This window comes from Zootoca vivipara, chromosome 4, assembly GCF_965207765.1.
Source record: "Zootoca vivipara chromosome 4, rZooViv2.hap1.1, whole genome shotgun sequence".
NCBI classification, from domain to species: domain Eukaryota; kingdom Metazoa; phylum Chordata; class Lepidosauria; order Squamata; family Lacertidae; genus Zootoca; species Zootoca vivipara.
This window is the reverse complement of record NC_142587.1, coordinates 91,509,787-91,526,572: the sequence shown is the minus strand read 5'-3', so window position 1 is coordinate 91,526,572 and position 16,786 is coordinate 91,509,787. Positions and strand designations below refer to the sequence as shown.

The 16,786-nt window shown below is 44.1% G+C and overlaps 1 protein-coding gene across 19 annotated transcripts in view; it reads right to left on the bottom strand.

The window, feature by feature from the left end:
• The window catches only part of PICALM (phosphatidylinositol binding clathrin assembly protein), an 80,138-nt gene extending 64,504 nt beyond the window's left edge, over positions 1-15,634 (bottom strand). For 14 of the 19 annotated variants that reach the window (XM_035114314.3, XM_088668799.1, XM_035114313.3 and 11 more), the window contains exon 1: positions 15,040-15,621. In XM_035114314.3, coding sequence (XP_034970205.1) covers positions 15,040-15,169 — 130 coding nt within the window. In that variant the 5' untranslated portion in view covers positions 15,170-15,621. Of the gene's footprint in view, positions 1-15,039 lie in introns of all 19 variants that reach the window. The other 5 variants (XM_035114316.3, XM_088668804.1, XM_035114317.3 and 2 more) reach the window with 2 other exon arrangements.
• Between the last annotated feature and the right edge of the window lie 1,152 nt (positions 15,635-16,786).

Below are 16,786 nucleotides of genomic sequence, written 5' to 3'. Positions count from 1 at the left end.
GTTCTAGAAGTTGGGCAATAGGGGCAGTACAGGATTGCTTTTGGTGTGCCGACCTCCCCGCTGCACCAAGGATTCCCTGCCCGAGCTGCTTCAGGTCGTGTCGGATGTGCTCCTGGAGACACCTAGCTTGGTTGTCTTAGGGGATTTTAACATCCATGCCGACACAACCTTACAAGGAGCCGCTCGGGACTTTGTGGAAAGCATGGCCACCATGGGGCTGTCCCTGAATAAGTCTGGCCCAACTCATAGTCGCGGACATGCCTTGGACTTGGTGTTTACCTCTATGGATGTTGGTGATCTGACATTAAGTAAAAGCGAAACAAAAGAAGTGCCATGGTCAGATCACTTTCTGGTGCAACTGGACTTCTCCGCAACCCTTCCCCTCTGCAGGGAGGTGGGACCGATTCGGATGGTCTGCCCCCGCTACTTAATGGATCCAATTGGCTTCCAGAGAGTGGTAGGGGATGTTTTATCCCATGTCGATGGCCTTTCAGCTGATTCCCTGGTGGCCCGCTGGAATGCGGAGTTAACCAGCGCTATTGACTGTCTGGCTCCGAAGCACCCTCTCAGATTGCATGGAGCCCGGACAGCCCCGTGGTTTTCCCCGGCGCTGAGGGCGATGAAACAGTTGAGACGGCTAGAGCGCCGGTGGCGGAAAACTCATTTTGAATCAGACCGGACACGGGCTAGAGCTCAACTTCGAGCCTACCAAGTGGCAATGGCGACGGCGAAGAGGACCTTCTTCACCGTCTCCATCGCATCTGCAGAAAACAGCAGCAGGAGACTCTTTCAGGTGGTTCGCAATTTAGCGGAACCACCTGCTCCATCCAGGCCCAGTACGGGCCACATGATCTCCTGCAATGATTTTGCAAAGTTTTTTGCAGATAAAGTCGCTCAGATTCGGGAAGAGGTAGACTCCACCGTGGGAGCAGGGCCGGGGCGGGGGAGTGCTAGAGTCCTGTCTAGTCAAGTTTTGTGGGATCAATTCCAATCTGTTACCTCTGAGGATGTGGACAGACTGCTTGGATGAATGAAACCAACCACCTGTCTCCTTGATCCTTGCCCATCCTGACTTATAAAAGCTAGCCAGGAAGGGCTGGGCGATGGGCTTCGCGGGTTGGTAAATGCTTCTCTCCATGAGGGAGCCTTCCCAGACCCGCTGAAAGAGGCGGTTATTAAACTGCTTCTTAAAAAACCATCTTTAGATCCGGCCAATATGGCCAACTATCGCCCAGTCTCAAATCTTCCATTCTTGGGCAAGGTGATTGAGCGAGTGGTTGCTGAACAACTCCAGGCACGCCTGGAAGAAGCGGACCATTTGGATCCCTTCCAGTCAGGATTCAGGCCTCATCATGGGACTGAAACTGCCTTGGTCGCACTGGTCGATGATCTCCGGCGGGCTAGGGACAAAGGTAAGAGCTGTTTCCTTGTTCTGCTGGATCTCTCAGCGGCTTTTGACACCATCGACCATAACATCCTTCTGGACCGTCTAGAGGGCTTGGGAGCTGGGGGCACTGTCATGCAGTGGTTTCGCTCCTTCCTCCTGGGCCGTGTTCAGAAAGTGGTGGTGGGGGATGAGTGTTCAGACCCCTGGGCTCTCACTTGTGGGGTGCCTCAGGGTTCTGTCCTCTCCCCCATGCTTTTTAACATCTATATGCAGCCGTTGGGAGAGATCATCAGGGGGTTTGGGCTGGGTGTCCATCAGTATGCTGATGATACCCAGCTCTACCTCTCTTTAAATCAGAACCAGTGAAGGCGGTGAAGGTCCTGTGTGAGTGCTTGGAGGCGGTTGGAGGATGGATGGCGGCTAACAGATTGAGATTGAATCCTGACAAGACAGAAGTACTGTTTATGGGGGACAGGAGGCGGGCGGGTGTGGAGGACTCCCTGGTCCTGAATGGGGTAACTGTGCCCCTGAAAGACCAGGTGCGCAGCCTGGGAGTCATTTTAGACTCACAGCTGTCCATGGAGGCACAGGTCAACTCTGTGTCCAAGGCAGCTGTCTATCAGCTCCATCTGGTACGCAGGCTGAGTCCCTACCTGCCCACTGACTGTCTCTCCAGATTGGTGCATGCTCTAGTTATCTCTCGCTTGGACTACTGCAATGCGCTCTACGTGGGGCTACCTTTGAAGGTGACCCGGAAACTACAACTAATCCAGAATGCGGCAACTAATCACATAACACCGGTCCTGAAAGACCTACATTGGCTCCCAGTACGTTTCCGAGCACAATTCAAAGTGTTGGTGTTGACCTTTAAAGCCCTAAACGGCCTCGGTCCGGTATACCTGAAGGAGCGTCTCCACCCCCATCGTTCTGCCCGGACACTGAGGTCTAGCTCTGAGGGCCTTCTGGCGGTTCCCTCACTACGAGAAGCCAAGTTACAGGGAACCAGGCAGAGGGCCTTCTCGGTAGTGGCACCCACCTTGTGGAATGCCCTCCCACTAGAGGTCAAAGAGAACAACAATTACCAGACCTTTAGAAGGCATCTCAAGGCAGCCCTGTTTAGGGAAGCTTTTAATGTTTGATGGATTTCTGTATTTTAATGTTTGATGGATTTCTGTATTTTAGAATTTCTGTTTTGTTGGAAGCCGCCCAGAGTGGCTGGGGGAACCCGGCCAGATGGGCGGGGTATAAATAATAAATTATTATTATTATTATTATTATTATTATTATTATTATTATTATCAGCATATCTGAGATTGTTGCTATTTCTTCCGGCAATCTTAATTCTGGCTTGACCATCATATCTACTACTGTGGGCAAGAATCCCGTAAAAGAAATGGAGTGGCCCTCATAGTCAACAAAAGAGTGGCGAAAGCTGTACTGGGATGCAATCTCAAAAATGATAGAATGATCTCGATACGAACTTAATTCGCCCATTCTCGTCCATTTTAGTTCACTGATGCCCAGGATGTCAATATTTATTCTTGCCATCTCATTTCTGACCACATCCAGCTTACTAAGGTTCATGGTTCTTACCTTCCAGGTTCCTATGCAATATTTTTCTTTACAGCATTGGACTTTCCTTTCACTTCCAGGCATACCCGCAACTGAGCAACCTTTCGGCTTTGGCCCAGCCACTTCATCAGCTCTGAATCTATTTGTACTTGCCCTCCACTCTTCCTCAGTAGCATGCCGGATGCTTTCCGACCTGAGGGGCTCATCTTCCAGTGTCATAACTTTTATATGCTTGTTGTCTTTGTCCATGGAGTTTTCTTGACAGGGATACTGGAGTGGGTTTCCAGTTCCTGCTCCAGGTGGATCACATTTAGTCAAAACTCTCCACTATGACCTGTCCATCTTGGGTGGCCCTGCATGGCATAGCACATAGCTTCTCTGAGTTATTCAAGCCCCTTTGCCACGACAAGGCAGTGATCCATGTACTGTATATGCTGTAGTATATGCTATGATTAAAACCTGTTGCAGAGATAAAGTTACCACATGCTGCACTATGCATCAGCTCTCAATAAATAAAACTGGAAAAGGCAAACAGAATAAAGCTGCCATTTAAGAGGCCCTTTAGGCAAACATTAAAAGGTACAGCTTCTCCTACCCCCACTTTTTATTATCTCATCATACCAGAGGCAGCTACTGACCCAGGTTTGAGGTGGCTTGCCTTAGATGTGGTCAGACTTCAGGCTTGCAGGATCAGGATTTCTAAAACCATGAGGTCCATGAACCAAAGCCTGGGGCAAAAAAGCACCTAAAGAATTAAATTTTGTGTCCAGGAATTTGTTTTGATCACCAAAATTAAAAATGGAACTTATTACCACACACACACACACACAAACCACCTCCTGCTTATCCCAAGTTTTCATCATTTCAGCAATAAAATTTAGGCCAGGGAAGAGTCATTTTGTTGTTGTTACTGTTGTTGAACAACTGGGTGGCATAAATCCTTGTTGATATACCACAAATAGCCAAACAGTGAATCAGCAGATCAAGATCTATATTTTGTCTATCCCTGGCTTGCCTGACAAAGAAAGAGGGCCTGAAAATTCCTATGCTAATCAGGTATTGTTGCACAAATCTTTAACGTCAGGGCCTCAGGAGTCCTCCAATATTAATACAATCACTTATCGCTCTTCCTAAAGATCATTATTAACCCATTGCTTTGCACAGCAGCACTGAAGTGTGCAACAGGTTAAACAACCAGCCTTAAAACAAGATATCCTAAATAATCATTGACAGATACTTTCATGCTAAGATTAATGGGGATATGAGAAAGGCCAATGTACAACCTCCCTGATGGTATCGACTCTGCATACCAAGATTCAGCAGGTTTCTGGAACAATGCCATTTGGTGTGGCCATATTTCAAGGAGCCAATTACAATTAAGCAACATAGTATAACAGAAACGTAATCTAAGGCAGCGTTTTACAAGCAGTATGCTGCTTCTGCTCTGAATACTATTGGCAAATCTTTCATCACTTGGCTTCCAATGTTATGCTACCACATTCTGCCCAGAGAGCTACCTTCCTTGCACCATTCTTGGCATCATTCTTTGCAACAGAACCCAATAATTTTATTTAGCTGAGCATACTGCAGAATTGCATCAAAATACTATCCAGCAGGAGCAGTACTCAACAGGTAAAAACTCCAAGTCAGAAGTAGGTAAATCAGACTATCATTTCAAGCATAAAGTAGACTGTTTGGCTTTGCAGCAGCATCTGAAATATATCCAAGTCAGGAATGGGAAATCTGTAGCTGCACCAGATGCCCTAGCCAAGCATGCAATGTACAAAGTCTGAAATATCTAAATTGCAACAAGGATTTCCCAGTAAGTCAAAGAATTAATGACAGAGCATTATGAATATGAAATTGCTTTGCTTTCACGAAAAGTGTAATAGTCAGAAAGTAGTTCCATCCATATGGAATATAACTGACACATTGGCATACAATGCGTTGACTTTTAAGAGAGGGAAAATCCTGTTTTTGTTTGAGTCTCAGGGCTTCAATAATTGTATTGACAGTGTCACAGGTCCAATAAGAACACCATTATAGAAGACCCAAAGCCACCAGTAACCTGTCAAAGCTAAAAATCTGTAGGCTTTAGTCTTAAATAACATGGTTCCATACACCCAAGATAGCAAATGCCTTAACTGACCCATAAAAAGTACCGTATCCATAGAATAAGAAGCCCTCAAATCTTAACTGCTTGTTTAAACCAAGGCAGAAAGCTATTATAAGTAAAACCAACACTGCAGAAATTATCCTAACAGATGTGGCATAAAGTTGTTCATAACTTTACAAAACTATCATGGAAAGAGCAATGGTCAGAAAAGACTCTGTCGGGGGGGGGGGCTTTACACACTATCACTTGAGCTCAAGTAAATGCCTTGCATGATCAGCGGCCCTGTTTTAACGGAGACCCTCATCTCCACCCCTACTATGGTGTGTGTGGGTGGGTGTGGGTGTATGCCTAATAACATTTAATTGAACTCAAATACAAGACCCCTGTTTAACACAGTGAAGGTCAGGGTTCGGGGAAGCATGAGGTACACAAGGGCATTGGGATGACATTTGCATGTGCATTCACACTTTAAATGTTAACATGGTCAGACAAATACCTGAACATGCTCTAGTTTTCTTAACCCAGTTTTTCTTTTTTTTAAAAAAAGAAATAGACTTTACTAGTTGCCACTGCAGTACATATATTTTGCTCAAGTTTTCATATAAAGAATAAGCATATACTTGACATTTAAATGCAATACTTCAGTGCTAGTTTTACAGTATCCATTATGCTCATCATCAATATCTAATCAAGCTGAAATGAGATTACTTATGAGCCTGTTTGACTACCACTGACCTGAATATGGAAAAGTGTAGCTCAGAAGTTGGGAACATTTAAGTATTCCTTGTCCCTTGAGTGCCATGCCAAAAAAAGATCTCAAATTAAAATTGCAGCACACATACTATGCAAGAACAGAAATAAGCACCTCTGTACAAAAGAAGTGTTATGTTCTACAGCACCATGGGGTAATATGGGCTGCAGGCTGAAGCCTAAAACCTAACCTAAAACCTTGGCTGACTTCATGCCCTAGTTACTGTCCATTTAAACCACCAAAAAGTACCAAGAATACAGAGCCAAATGGGTTTTCCCTTTGCCAAGTCACAGGGCGCCACTCAGGAACTTTACATAGTCTGTTATCTATGCAGTATTAAGTGAAACAAGCATGTAGAGAAGAAGTGGCTTGAAAGATGCTGTAAACCAGGAATCCAGGATTCAGGTTTTTCTGCACACCCTTGCTGCATGAAAGACATTACAGTAATGTTAACAGGCGCCTAATCAAGAAATATAAACTCTGTCAGGGATTTATTCATTATAAGAAGTGTCAATGGATTCTAGATTTTATTTATTGCTAGGCAACTGACAAAAGTTATCTATAGCTGAATAAGATTGTTTTCTACCTGAATAATTAGTTCATCTCCTATACCTGGATTAACATAGCATCAGACAATATTCTAATCTCATTTTTTAATTTTCTCAATTTATTTCAAGTACTTATACACTGCTTTTTGGTATTTTTTAAAAAATCAGAAACCAGTTTACAAGAAAATCAAACAAAATTAAATATTTGAGATGATATCTGAGTCTATTTCAACCCCGACTAAAATAATATAGGTTAATTGAACATTTCAAAAATGGTGAAGGGGGGAGATGTTGAAAAAAATCTGTCTAGTTGTCTTAACTGATTTTAGAGGAAGTTTTAGTTAGTTTTATTTATGGAACCAAATATTTTCAACATTTTAAGCAAAATAAAGCAGTGCTGCAAACCACAGCAAAACCTCAAAATTGCCAATGATTAAAATATGGGAGACAACATAAATTGTGTCAACAGTGATACTAAGCAACATTCTTTTGCAGATGCACATTAGAAGTAGGCATCTTGCAGGTCCATCTTAACATCCTCATTTTCCACAAAGAATTAAGCACATCTTGTCACTTTGACACCCACATTACAACAGATACCCAGCACAAATTCTGATCATCGTTTCATGAGCTGTAGCAAGTCTTGACTCATGCACTCCCTCTCCAATGTGTTTACACCAGCTGAGTCCCTTCAACGTAATTTTGCTTTCTCTGGCAGAAGGGTCCACTCTCTTGCTACACGACGGAATTTCAAATGATATCTCTTGCGCCCAATACTGTGCCAAAACATTTTCGGTATTGGGAAATGAATGCTTGATCACGAAGTTTTCGAAAGCTTAGGGAGGGAGTTACCTTCAAAGAAGAAAGCTTTTTTTAAAGTGAGGTGAAATTGTACTTTGAATATTAAAAGGAACAGCCAGAAACACAAAAATATTGAGGCCTTATCTACATATTATGCATGAGCCAGGTGGCGTGTGTATATACAGTAAGTAGTACAGAATGCTCTTGATGTAACAGAGCAGCTGCCTGAGCTTAGAATTAGTACTGCTACATTTGATTTACAATGCTGCACATCCCTCTAAAAAAAGCAACAAGGTGGTCATTCTTCCTCCTCCCGATTCGAAATTGAGACAGATTGTGATTTGCCTGTTGCCAATTAGTCCACAGCTCAAACAGGATTTGAAATAAGATCCTGTGGACCAACCTGCCTTTTCGTGATGAACACTAGAGCATCTGAAGAAGTGTGCATGCACACGAAAACTCATACCAATGACAAACTTAGTTGGTGCCTAAGGACGCGGGTGGCGCTGTGGGTTAAACCACAGAGCCTAGGGCTTGCCGATCAGAAGGTTGGCGGTTCGAATCCCCACGACGGGGTGAGCTCCTGTTGCTCGGTCCCAGCTCCTGCCAACCTAGCAGTTCGAAAGCATGTCAAAATGCAAGTAGATAAATTGGTACCGCTCTGGCGGGAAGGTAAACGGTGTTTCCGTGTGCTGCTCTGGTTCGACAGAAACGGCTTACTCATGCTGGCCACATGACCTGGAAGCTGTACACCGGCTCCCTCGGCCAATAATGCGAGATGAGCGCCGCAACCCGAGTCGGTCAGGGGTCCTTTTACGTTTAAGGTGCTACTGATGGAATTTTTTTATTTTGTTTCGACTACGGCAGACCAACATGGCTACCTACCTGTAACTAGAACAGACTAGAGCAGTTATGTATGACAGCCCTGTGATTGAAGGATTCAGTAGGAAACAAATCTATATGTATTGTACATGCATATATATTCATAGTTTAGAATTGTTATACAGTGAGATATATTAAAATCAGGGAACACAGTTTTAAATTTGAAAGGAATTAGAAAACTTTTCACCAATACAACCTCTCAGGTTTCCCTATAGCACAGAGCATGTGACAGTATTCTAATAGCAATATTGTTAAGACAAAAAAATCTTTAAAACTAGGATAATTACATCTCAGCAACAATGCTCCCCACTAAGCTGAACTGAGGCCAAAGCTACCGGTACCTTAGTTGTCAATAACAAAGTCTGCAAAAAAGGTTTTACATGATGTCATTTGATTGTGATTTCATAAAACAGCATACTTTTTTCTAGAATAATGTAGTTTCAGTTGCTGGAATACAATGTCTACTCATACTTTACACCCCAGTGTGTGCTGTAACTTTTGGATTGCACTTTCAAACAGTTATTTTTACTCTTTATGCTTGAATATACAGTGATTCATTTGCATTAAGATGGGCAATGCAGGTTAGGAGCTGATTATACCTACAATCCTGGTGCAAGACAAAGCTTTTCCAATTTCCATCCTGAATGTTGGCATTGGTAATTTGAAACAATAAATCTAATTTTATACCTGAAGGAGTTTTCACATGCCTTCTAGGAAACAAGTATCTAGGAAATCCAGCAAATAAAATGCTCTCCAAAAACTTCATAGAATAATTCCACATGTTGTAATTTAAATATTAAAGCGTGTGAGGTCTGAAGTTATACAATCAATCCCAATTTGAGCAGCTGTACAAATTACACAATTCAGGTTTGGCCCAAATTTCAAGAATTCCTGTGAAAGGAGAACAACACTGCCAGGTTGAATGTACCTATGTGCCAGACCAGCTCCAGAAGAGATTTTCTCCCCTACAGAATTACCGTAGATCCTCTTCCACTCCAACCCACAAAGCAATTACAACTGAGACACAAGACAATCTAAACATATAATGTACACATAAGAATACTTTTATTTCCTCAACTAATGATGCTTTAAGCAAGCAAGGAAGGAAAATTAGGTGCTTGGTATAGTGGAAGATTGCAATGGAAGAATTTTTCAATCCCAGGATTTCAGAGGCAGCAGACCATATGGTAAAAGGCATTACTAGGAAGCTGGAATACTTCTAGTATCAAATGAATGTTGTCAGTTAAGGGATTAGCCATTCAGTATCCACATGCTGCTTAGAGAGAGCAAATAAGGAAGAACACTGTGCAATCAGGCTTTTGAAGTCCAAAGCATTCATAAGCCCAGATGTTTCTCCTTGAACTCCATGATTCCAGCTTTGAAAGCCTTCATAAAGTTTTTACTTAGTTGCCAAGAGAACCTTACAAAACTAAAATCACCAATCTGAGTCAATGTGGGCTTTTTATGGACGCGGGTGGCACTAGGGTCTAAACCACAGAAGCCTAGGGCTTGCTGATCAGAAGGTCGGCGATTCGAATCTCCACGACGGGGTGAGCTCCTGTTGTTCTGTCCCAGCTCCTGCCAACCTAGCAGTTCGAAAGCACATCAAAGTGCAAGTAGATAAATAGGGACCGCTCCGGCGGGAAGGTAAATGGCGTTTCCGTGTGCTGCTCTGGTTCACCAGAAGCAGCTTAGTCATGCTGGCCACATGACCCGGAAACTGTCTGCAGACAAACGCCAGTTCCCTCAGCCTATAGAGCAAGATGAGCGTCGCAACCCCAAAGTCGTCCGCGACTGGACCTAATGGACCTAATTTACATTAAATATCTGAGCACCCCCTTGTAGTTGTAATAGTAATACATGTATAAATGCAAGGTACTTTAATTGGGCTAGTAAAGCTGCAAACCTAATCCCAGCTACCTGGGAGTAAGCCCCAAGGAATTCACTAAGACTTACCTCTGAGATGGCATAGTTTAGCAGCCTGTGTCAGACACACTTCTGAGACATGTATTGTTTGTCACCCTAGACAGAGCTTTATCTCAGCATACTATCAATACCTTATTGAGAATGACCCAACCATCACATGTATACAGTTACACTACTAGAGATGCTTTTAAAATATAGAAACCAAAAATTCATATTCATTAATTAGCATGGAATACCTCACTCAGAATCCAGGCCTTCATTTATGTAATACGTACTTAAAAGTTATCCTAAAGGGAAACTACTAGTGCTACTTATGGGTACTAGCAAACAAGTTTTCTAAGATAGTCCAAAGGAGACTAAAGGCAATCTACTTCCTTTGGAAGTTGCTATGAGACACTTTAGTGTAAAAAAAGACAAAAAATCTTCCTCCTCCACTTCCAACTCTGTAAAGGAAGACAGAACCATCTGCCTGTTCTTCCCAGATAAACCAGCCTTCCCCAACCTGTTGCCTCCCAGGATTTCTGAGACTCACATCAGCTCCAGGAAGTATGGCCAATGGTCCAGGAAGATGGTAACTGTGGTCCAGAGCATCAATATCACCAGGATGAGAAAGGCTGCTCTAAGCAATGAAAGCTACAGTATAGCCACACAAGCAGAGTACAACATCATCACATTCATGGATCAATAGTGAGCCAGTAAACTACATTCTAAGGAGAAAGCATAGCCATTCTCCCACCATTTCATAACAATGTGATTGGGCTGAAAATTTCGTTCCAATATCACATATAGTGCTCAGACCTTACATATGAACAGTGGCATAGTGTGGGTTGCCAACACCCAGAGCAAGGTGCAAAATTGGGAAAGGGAGATAGCATGTTGCTGTGGGTCTTTCTCCCCCATATTTAGCATAAACTCTGAGATGCAGGCTTCCCCAGGAGGTGCTGGATGGGGTCTCCAACCGCTCAACTGGAGCCCCTCAGGTGCCACAACTCACCCTGCACCAGCCACTTCAGCTCTCCATAGTGCGCTCACAAGAAGCCCCGCCAGTCCAAACCAGGAGCCAACACACTGCCCATCAAGGGTCATGTGACCACCTCTTTGTTCCCACTGAGTGTTCCTGCAGTGCCAGCAATTGTGCGAGAAGCGTGTGGTGCACAGCACCTGTAAGCAAAGGACGTGTATCTGATTTGCTGATCCATCCCAGCAGTGGAGGAACTGGAAAGGAAGCCACCTCCTTTCCAGTTGTGCAACACTTTCGGGACCACTGCATCCCAGTGGCATTGCGCCCAGGGCAACCACCGCTGTGCTCCTCCATGTTACGCCACTGCATATGAACAAGATTAAGCCACCAAGTCTTCCCAAAGAGATTATGGCATGCAACACCTACCGTTATTATGGTAGTGCAGGTTTCCTCAAACTTGGCCCCCGAGATGTTTTTGGCCTACAACTCCCATGATCTCTACCTAGCAGGACCAGTGGTCAGGGATGATGGGAATTGTAGTCTCTAAACATCTGAAGCGCCAAGTTTGAGGAAGCCTGTGTTAGTGCAATCTTTCCAAATCAGAACCACAAACTTGAGTACTCTACCTGCATGTCAGACACAAAAGAATAAACCCAACAATGTGTCCTCTACTTCTAAAACTGGCAGGGTGCAGCAAGCTAACTCCCCCCTGGTGCAAAAGCTTTATAGCAGAGACCAGGCTTTGAAACATCTGTAGGACAAGTGATAAGAAACCAGCTGGAACTCTCTACAGCTGCAGATCACTCTTCTAGGCAGATAAGGATGTTTGTTTTCATCTGCCATCAGGAGAGTTCTACAGGAAAATTTCAAAGAACATATCATGCACCTGCTGTTCAGATGTGCATTAAAAAATCTTCTCAAGCCCGATGTAAGAGCATGCATGGAACCTCTCCAAGCTGTTCCATCAGCCTTTATTGTCAATGGTAATTCTGACCATGTATTATATATTTTTAAACTGCCAAAAAATAAAATAGTGCAACTAATATATTTTCACAGAAGCACTCAAGGAACAAGGAATCAGAGGAAAATGGAATAAAAGAACATGGAGTTTGGGGTCAATTATCTGTAATGGAGAATGCATGAAGTAGGGAATAGGCATCATAGGATAAAACATCATATGAAGTAAGTTTCCCAAGTGGTTGGTTGCAACTTGAGCACAAAAATTCAAAATGGGTACCAAGTTTTGCACGCACTATCAGATTCTACATCCATAGGTCAATTTCATAAACATACAAAACACAACAGTCCTGATAATACAGCAGAATTAAAAATTACTTCCATTATGGTGCTGCTCAAAGCCTGGTGATATCAGACTATTAAGAGCTTCATAATGTTAAGATTCCCATCAGTCACATGCAACCCACTTACTTCAATACTGAGCCCACATACCCATTAAGAAGCAGACGACTTCAAACTTATTTCCACTATGCAAACTTGTAACTTAAAGAGTGCATAGACCTCTCCATCATATTACAAAGCAGGAAATGAAACAAATGACAGGACCCTCAAAAGAGGAATCAAGTACCTTAAAGCGGCATTCACAACTTTATGAAACTACGCTAGGCAAGAAATTCAAAGAAGATGCTTGCAGGGATGCCTTTGGGGATACTACATATTAGCTTTTTCTTGGGGATCTCACATTAGAGGCAGCCATAATTATCAACAGGTGAGGTTCCAGACTCAAAGTGAAATTCCATTGCCTCAATCCACCCCGCAAAATGGATGGCTACACATTTTCAGGGGTGGCTTCCTGATCCTATTACCTTTAGCCTGCATGACCAAAGGTCAGGGATGATGGAAGCTCAGGTGCAAGAACATCTGAAGGGTCACAAGCTAGTAGTCCCTTATTAAGCTCCTTGAGTATGGAGATATTTGAGGACGAACAGTGGATCACACAGCTGGATCCTCAAGTGCTTTTATTTGGCCACAATAGATTAACATGACCATATTTCAAGCTTTAACAAAAGGTGCCAAGATGGCAGAAATATCATTCCAAGCTTCTAAGTAGTCATTCCCCCAAACCTTTCTCACTTCATCAGGGGTACAGAAGAATCAATTTAAGAGGCTCCCAACTACTGGTGATATCTCTCATGCATGTACAGAGGCATACATGTCTACTTAGTCTTAGACATATGCAGTCTGCAAAACTCAAACATTCTGAGAATTTTCTGCAAGCAGTCCTGGAAGGAAGGTTGTTATTTTTCTAAACTGCAACTTAGAAAACTTTTATTCTTAGAAAGCTGTCAAAGCTCAAGATACAGTTGCTCTACTTATGTACGGTACTTCAACATTTAAAATCTTGATACAATGCAGAAGTAGATGAAGCCAGTTCCTCTTCTGAGCAGAATTTTCTGAAGATGAGCAGCTAGGCCACAGAAGTAGTAGTACGTGGTTGCTGCCAAAGTCATGTTCTATAGCAGGAATAAGAAATGACTCCCCAGAAGTTGTTGGATCAATTCCCATCAGCCCAGTCAGCATGGCCAATGACCACAAATGATAGGAAGTGTAATCCAGTAACATCTGGAAGGCTACAGGTTCGCTATCCCTGATTTATACACTAGACAAGGGGTACAATGGAAAGAGAAACCCTGAAATAAGTAACAAGGTAATGGAGACAGGCTCAAATTACATATACAGAGACTGCCAGGAGAATGAAGGCAGGTTTGAGACATTTCAAATATCAGGAGGTGTGCTTCATTTATCAGTTAGGAGGAAGATTACAGTGCCAGGGGAAAGATGTAGCATATCAAATACCAAAGGCAAGTTTCAGAAAGGAAGTGGTGAACTACTCAGTGTCACTATGGAAAAAAATGTCCAAGGATAATGGTTGTACTGAAACTTTAATTGGTTTGATTGGTAGATTAGTCTAATAGTTAACCAATTCAGTAAATGAGTTATTGTTACTATCAGCAGCAGCTATACTGTTTCTGACAAACCATTATAATAGGAAGAAAAATAAAATAGCCAGGAAACAAGCAGCAGCTGTTGCTAATTAAATAGTTAATCCTTATGCTTCTTTCAATAGGCTAAAATGGTACTAATATTGAAGTTTCACTGGTTAAACATCTGGAGGAGATCAACTAACAATTCAATGGTTTGGCATGGTTACAGTAGACACTACTTTGGGGGGGGGGGTTGGAGTATCAAGAGAATACAGTGAAGTGATTCCCAACAGATCAAAGAAACGTTTTAAGAAATGACACAGTAGAAAACCACTGAAAGAGTGGGGACCAAAGTTGAACACAACATGTGTCTTACTGGGTCCAACCAAAATCCAATCTAGTCCAGGAAACCTGCATTAAGACAATCACCATTCCCCACTTTTGTGTGCCAGCAACCATTTGGCTAATAGCCACTGATAAACCCTTCCTTTCTAAACCAAATACATATATTCTAAACTGGCCAAAATCACACTGTGAGGTAACAGGTTCCTTAAATTAAGATGAGATGGTGCCAAACACACTGGGAAAAGAGGGGTATAAAGCTTCATGGGGAATAAGTAAAAATTAAAGCTGGGGGGGGTGATGCTGTGCAGAACTGAACACATTTCTTAAGCATCATGTTACACGTTATATTAATGTACCATATGATCTCCTTTTTATTCCCTTATAGCAGTGTGTGTGTGCATGTACTACACACACACACACACACATATCTATATGTACCTGTATATGTATATATGTACAGTATGTCGCTTGGAGACCAAGCATCTAATAGGCTAAATAAATGAAGTGAGTAAAAACCAGAAGAGGGTGCCGTCTCGTTTCTCCCCTCGTCTCAGAGGGGATGGTGGAAAGTGCGAGTAGAAAGGGGGGGGGGGTCCTACGTTGAGATATTGTAACAAGGCACAGGAACTGCAATCCACGTACACAGTATTTGGCCGGCGAATAAAACCGGGCCTGGAAGGGCAGCGAGCTGCTTGGGGAGGCTGGCGGGGAGGGCAGAGAAGGCGACAGCGAGAATGGCGAAGGTCGGGGCAGGGGGGGGGGAGAAATGGAGAGAGAGAAAAAGAGCGAGAAGTCCGTCTCGACTCACAGTCCAGGTGCTTCTTCTTGGGGCCCATCACCTCGTGCGTGGTGGCCTTGCAGACGGTCTTGGACACGGCCGAGCCGGTCACGCTGTGCTGCGCCGCCGTGATGCGGTCGGTCAGGCTCTGCCCAGACATGGCGGTGCCGGATTCAGAGTCACTCCGCTGCTGCTGCTATTCCTCAACCAGGCTGGTGAAGCAGGGACGGGGAAAGGAGGAGGAGGAGGAGAAGAAGGAAGGAGGGAGGGAGGAAAGGAGGGCGGTACCGGCTGGACTCAACAACGCCGCCGCCGCCGCCGCTTAGGACGCCCGGCAGCGCTCCGCCTTCGGAAGGGCCGGGCCTGTCACCCGGGAAGAGGCTTCTCCTCCTTCCTCTTTCCTCCTTCCCCGCCTCCTCGGACTCGACCACTACCGCGGCCTGCCGCTCGGCCGCCGCCGCCACCACCACCGTAAGCCTCCCTTCTCCTTCCCTCACGCACACATGCACAGCTGGTCGCCGCAGGAAAATGGCGGACGGAGGAGACGCTCAGCTCCTCCTCAGAGCTTTCCGGGCCTCCGGCATCACGTGACACTCTTACTCTTTCTCTCCCCACCCTCCCTTCTATCGCCCGCCCGCCCCCCCTCCGCACCGCCTAGCCACGTGACATGCTCTTTAAAAAAATTAGGGCCACACCCCCTCCGCCCCTGCCACGTGACATTCCATCGTCGCCGCCGCTCTTCCCCCCTCGCCGCCCGGCCCGCCTCCCCGCACCCACCCCGCGGCAATGCGTCTTTCCTGCCCCCGCCCCTCTCTCGCGTAACAAGCAGGAACGCGGTGACGAAATCAGTCGGGAGTTGCCGCGGGACGCGCTCTTTCCTTCCCCCGCCCACCGCCTCCCCTGTTCTCTTTTTCGTCGGTAACGGTCGCCAACTGTTTGAGCGAGTGGGCGGAACCGCCGCAGGGCTTGAGGAAAAATCTCGGCCTAGGTATATTCCCGCCAAAAAGGGGGGAAGATGGGCCTGTCGCCGTACGTGCCTGGCTTGCCTCCCATATTGTTATTCTGCTGGCAACCCGCCCTTTTCTTTGGACTCTGGGCGAAGTACACAAGAACCTGCAGAAATTACCGCATTCAAAGCGATGGCGTGGCTCATGAGGGATTAATGAGGAAGCGGGGTTGAGTTTATTGGGTTTTTTGTTTGTGAAACATATTGGTACCTTTTCTTTTTTTAATCTTTTTTTAAAAAACGTGGTAGAATATATTGAGGATGAGATTATAATCATGGGAGACTTAAATGGAGTACGCACTTTACAATTACGGGTAGATAGGACAAAAAGACAAAAAGAAACCAAAAAGGGAAGATTACCATATACATTTTTTCAAATGGTGGAAAAGCTAAACTTGAGGGATGTATGGAGGTTTAAAAATCCACTAGAAAAGCAATTTACACATTTCTCCGAAGTTAAAAAATCATCAGGAAGAATAGACGCAATTTGGATTTCTAACAATTTAATAATGAAAGTTAAAAAAACAGACCAGCAAGGACAATATCAGATCATAATCCTGTAACTCTAGAACTAGAAAAGAGACAAAGGGGAAATAGAAGGTGGATATTAAATGAATATTTATCAAGTGATGAAAAAAAGAGTTGAAAGGGGAAAGCAATTACTAAAAGAACTTTTTGAAAATAATAAACCACAGGAAACAGATAAAGGAATCATATGGGATGTTAGTAAAGCATTTACCAGGTAATTTTATATACAACAGAATGCAAGGA